Source organism: Penaeus monodon, chromosome 38 (assembly GCF_015228065.2).
Source record: "Penaeus monodon isolate SGIC_2016 chromosome 38, NSTDA_Pmon_1, whole genome shotgun sequence".
Taxonomy (NCBI): domain Eukaryota; kingdom Metazoa; phylum Arthropoda; class Malacostraca; order Decapoda; family Penaeidae; genus Penaeus; species Penaeus monodon.
In genome coordinates, this window is record NC_051423.1 from 33,059,664 (window position 1) to 33,062,163 (window position 2,500).

A 2,500-nucleotide genomic window follows, 5' to 3' on the forward strand; every position below is an offset into this window, starting at 1 on the left:
ATGTTTTTTTTTCTTCTTCTTCTTCTTCTTCTTTTCTTTTCATTTGAAAGTAAAAGGGTATTTCATTTATTTTACTCCCTTCTCAGGCTGGCTGGAGCTACACCAGCAGATGGACCAATTCATACTCAATGGTGCTGACTGGAGCAGCGGTCTATCACCGTTACTGGCAACACGTGTACACTCACCAGTCACCATCCGGTCTCCTCTCCACTGTATCCACTACTAAGAATTGTGATGATATACTCATGAATTTCCTTGTATCAGCTGTGATCCGCCGCCCGCCCATCAAGCTTACCCAGCGTAAACAATACAAGGATTATTCCTCCGAAGCAAGGTATGTCCAGGAAGGGATAGTGGAATGGGAAAATGTCCTAGTAAAGTTGTAGACATTCTAAAAGCATTGCTTTGCCTCATACAGGAAATTTGGTGGTTTCCCTAGAATTTAAAAATTCAAGGAATTGAATGTTTTGTGAAATCTTAAACAGCTGCTCAAGATGGTCATTCATGATGAATATATTGTTGTATAAAAAATACATCTCATGTATTGTGAAGATATTCATTCTCATTCATACCTTTTCTGCAATTGATGGAGGGATGTAGATATAGGTATATATATGAACATACATTTATTTGATGTTTTTCTTTATTTTTATTTGGATTTCTAAACCATATTTGTAAGATTTACTTTTATTTTATATTTATTGTTTTACATGATTCAGGAACCATCCTATCATATTGCATTTTTTCGCTCTGCTTCCAGATGGGTGTGGACGGACCCCAGTCACTTCCACCAGCGCAGCGTCTGCCTGAACACATTTGCTTCATTATTAGGTCATATTCCACTAAAACATTCTAACTTACGCCTTGATCCTGTACTCTTCAAGGACAAGGTATCCATGCAAAGGAAAAAATACAGACAGATTGAAAAAATAGGAAGCTAACAATAGTAGCTAATTAGGGAATACTCGGTATTTATATTGTTAATATTGTGCATTTGTTTTTTTACATTTTTTTCAAGTGTCACTTAAAGAGGTCATAAAAAAGGTGTCTAGTTAAAACAGTGTGACTAAACTTTTTATTATCAATTTCCTTAGCTTTTCATAGACATTTATGATACTTTGTTACCATTTCATTTTTTTTAATCAGTGTGATAGCTAGGGGAAGTTGTTCAATGCAATGTTCATGAGTTAGTGTTAATGTTAGAAGTTAAAAGTAGATTCATGGACTGAGCTCTGGTGCCCCAGAAAATAATATGCTCTTTACAAGAGCTTTGATCCATTCAGTTTTGGAATGTATATCTATGAACTTGACTGCAAGTAAGGATAGCATAGGACATATCAAATGTGTGATATGAGTGAAGCTTGTTATTATTTTATATACGTTAATATTTAGGTTTTCACAACAATAATTTGTCACAAAATGAATACTGTAATCATGTAATGTATCCTATCATTATTATATTTGGCAAACTTTTAAGAAAATATTGAATTACTTTGTCTGATTAAGCAGACCAGTCTAATGTGAGTCAGTAGACATTGTCTATTTTTAATTTGTCTCAATATTTGGTGGAATAGTCATGTTTTACATAGAGGGAGTCACTCATATTTAATGGTGCCATTTTATTTTAGCTGCATTTGTTATTATTAATAAAGATTAGTCATAGTGATTTTTAAGTTTCAGTCAGAAAATTGTGCTCGTTTAATTTCTTGGTTCATTATTGCATACAAGAAGGAGTTGGAGCAAAATACATTGTGGCTTAGTGGAGGATACATGGCATTCCTCATATACAACTGGTGGCTTCCAGCGACCATCTTCCAGACCATACGTTTAAAGTAACCTGGCGTGCCTATATCTCACACTAAAGCGGACAGGTCAGATGTGTCGTGCAGTGGTCTCTGCTCCAGTCTTTCTAAAAGTTCCTGTAAACTGGTAGAGTAGATGAGCTGAGCCTTGGGGTAATGGATTCTTAAAGATGAGTTGTGATTGAACTCAAGAAAGCCATGTGGTAGCGACTGTTATTACTGTTATGATCATCATTACTTATTATTATTATTATTAATATTAATATTATTATCATTATTATTGTTATTATTATTGTTATCATTATGTTATTATTATTATTTTATTCTTATTATCTTTCAATATGTTGTTGCTATTATTATTATTATTATTATTATTATTATTATTATTATTATCGCTGTCATTATTATGATTTAGTCTCATTATTATTATTATATTTTACTTTTACATTTTCTCAGGTACTGTATGTAGGAAGAAAAAAGTTATTTATTAAGGAATTTCTTAACGGGGACATGAGAAATCAGCTAGAAGAGGACTATTCACTTGCTCTTCCAGTGCAGTTTTAGACTGAGAAGTAAAAGTATGATACAGACAATAACAGTGAAGTTCTCCCAGGAAACACAAGTCAGTAGACAAAATACTCATAAAAAACCAAGATGCTAGAGGTGCTTTGATGTACATATAAGCTGGGTTTGCGACA

General features: G+C 33.3%; 1 protein-coding gene across 1 annotated transcript in view; it reads left to right on the forward strand.

Annotated features, from left to right (window-relative positions):
• Positions 1–2,500, forward strand: part of LOC119596794 (exostosin-1b-like) — a 6,782-nt gene that overhangs the window by 4,119 nt on the left and 163 nt on the right. The window contains exons 7-8 of the mRNA XM_037946118.1: positions 87–334; positions 761–2,500. The exon at positions 761–2,500 is cut by the window's right edge and continues 163 nt beyond it. Coding sequence (XP_037802046.1) covers positions 87–334; positions 761–941 — 429 coding nt within the window. The 3' untranslated portion in view covers positions 942–2,500. The remainder of the gene's footprint in view (positions 1–86; positions 335–760) is intronic.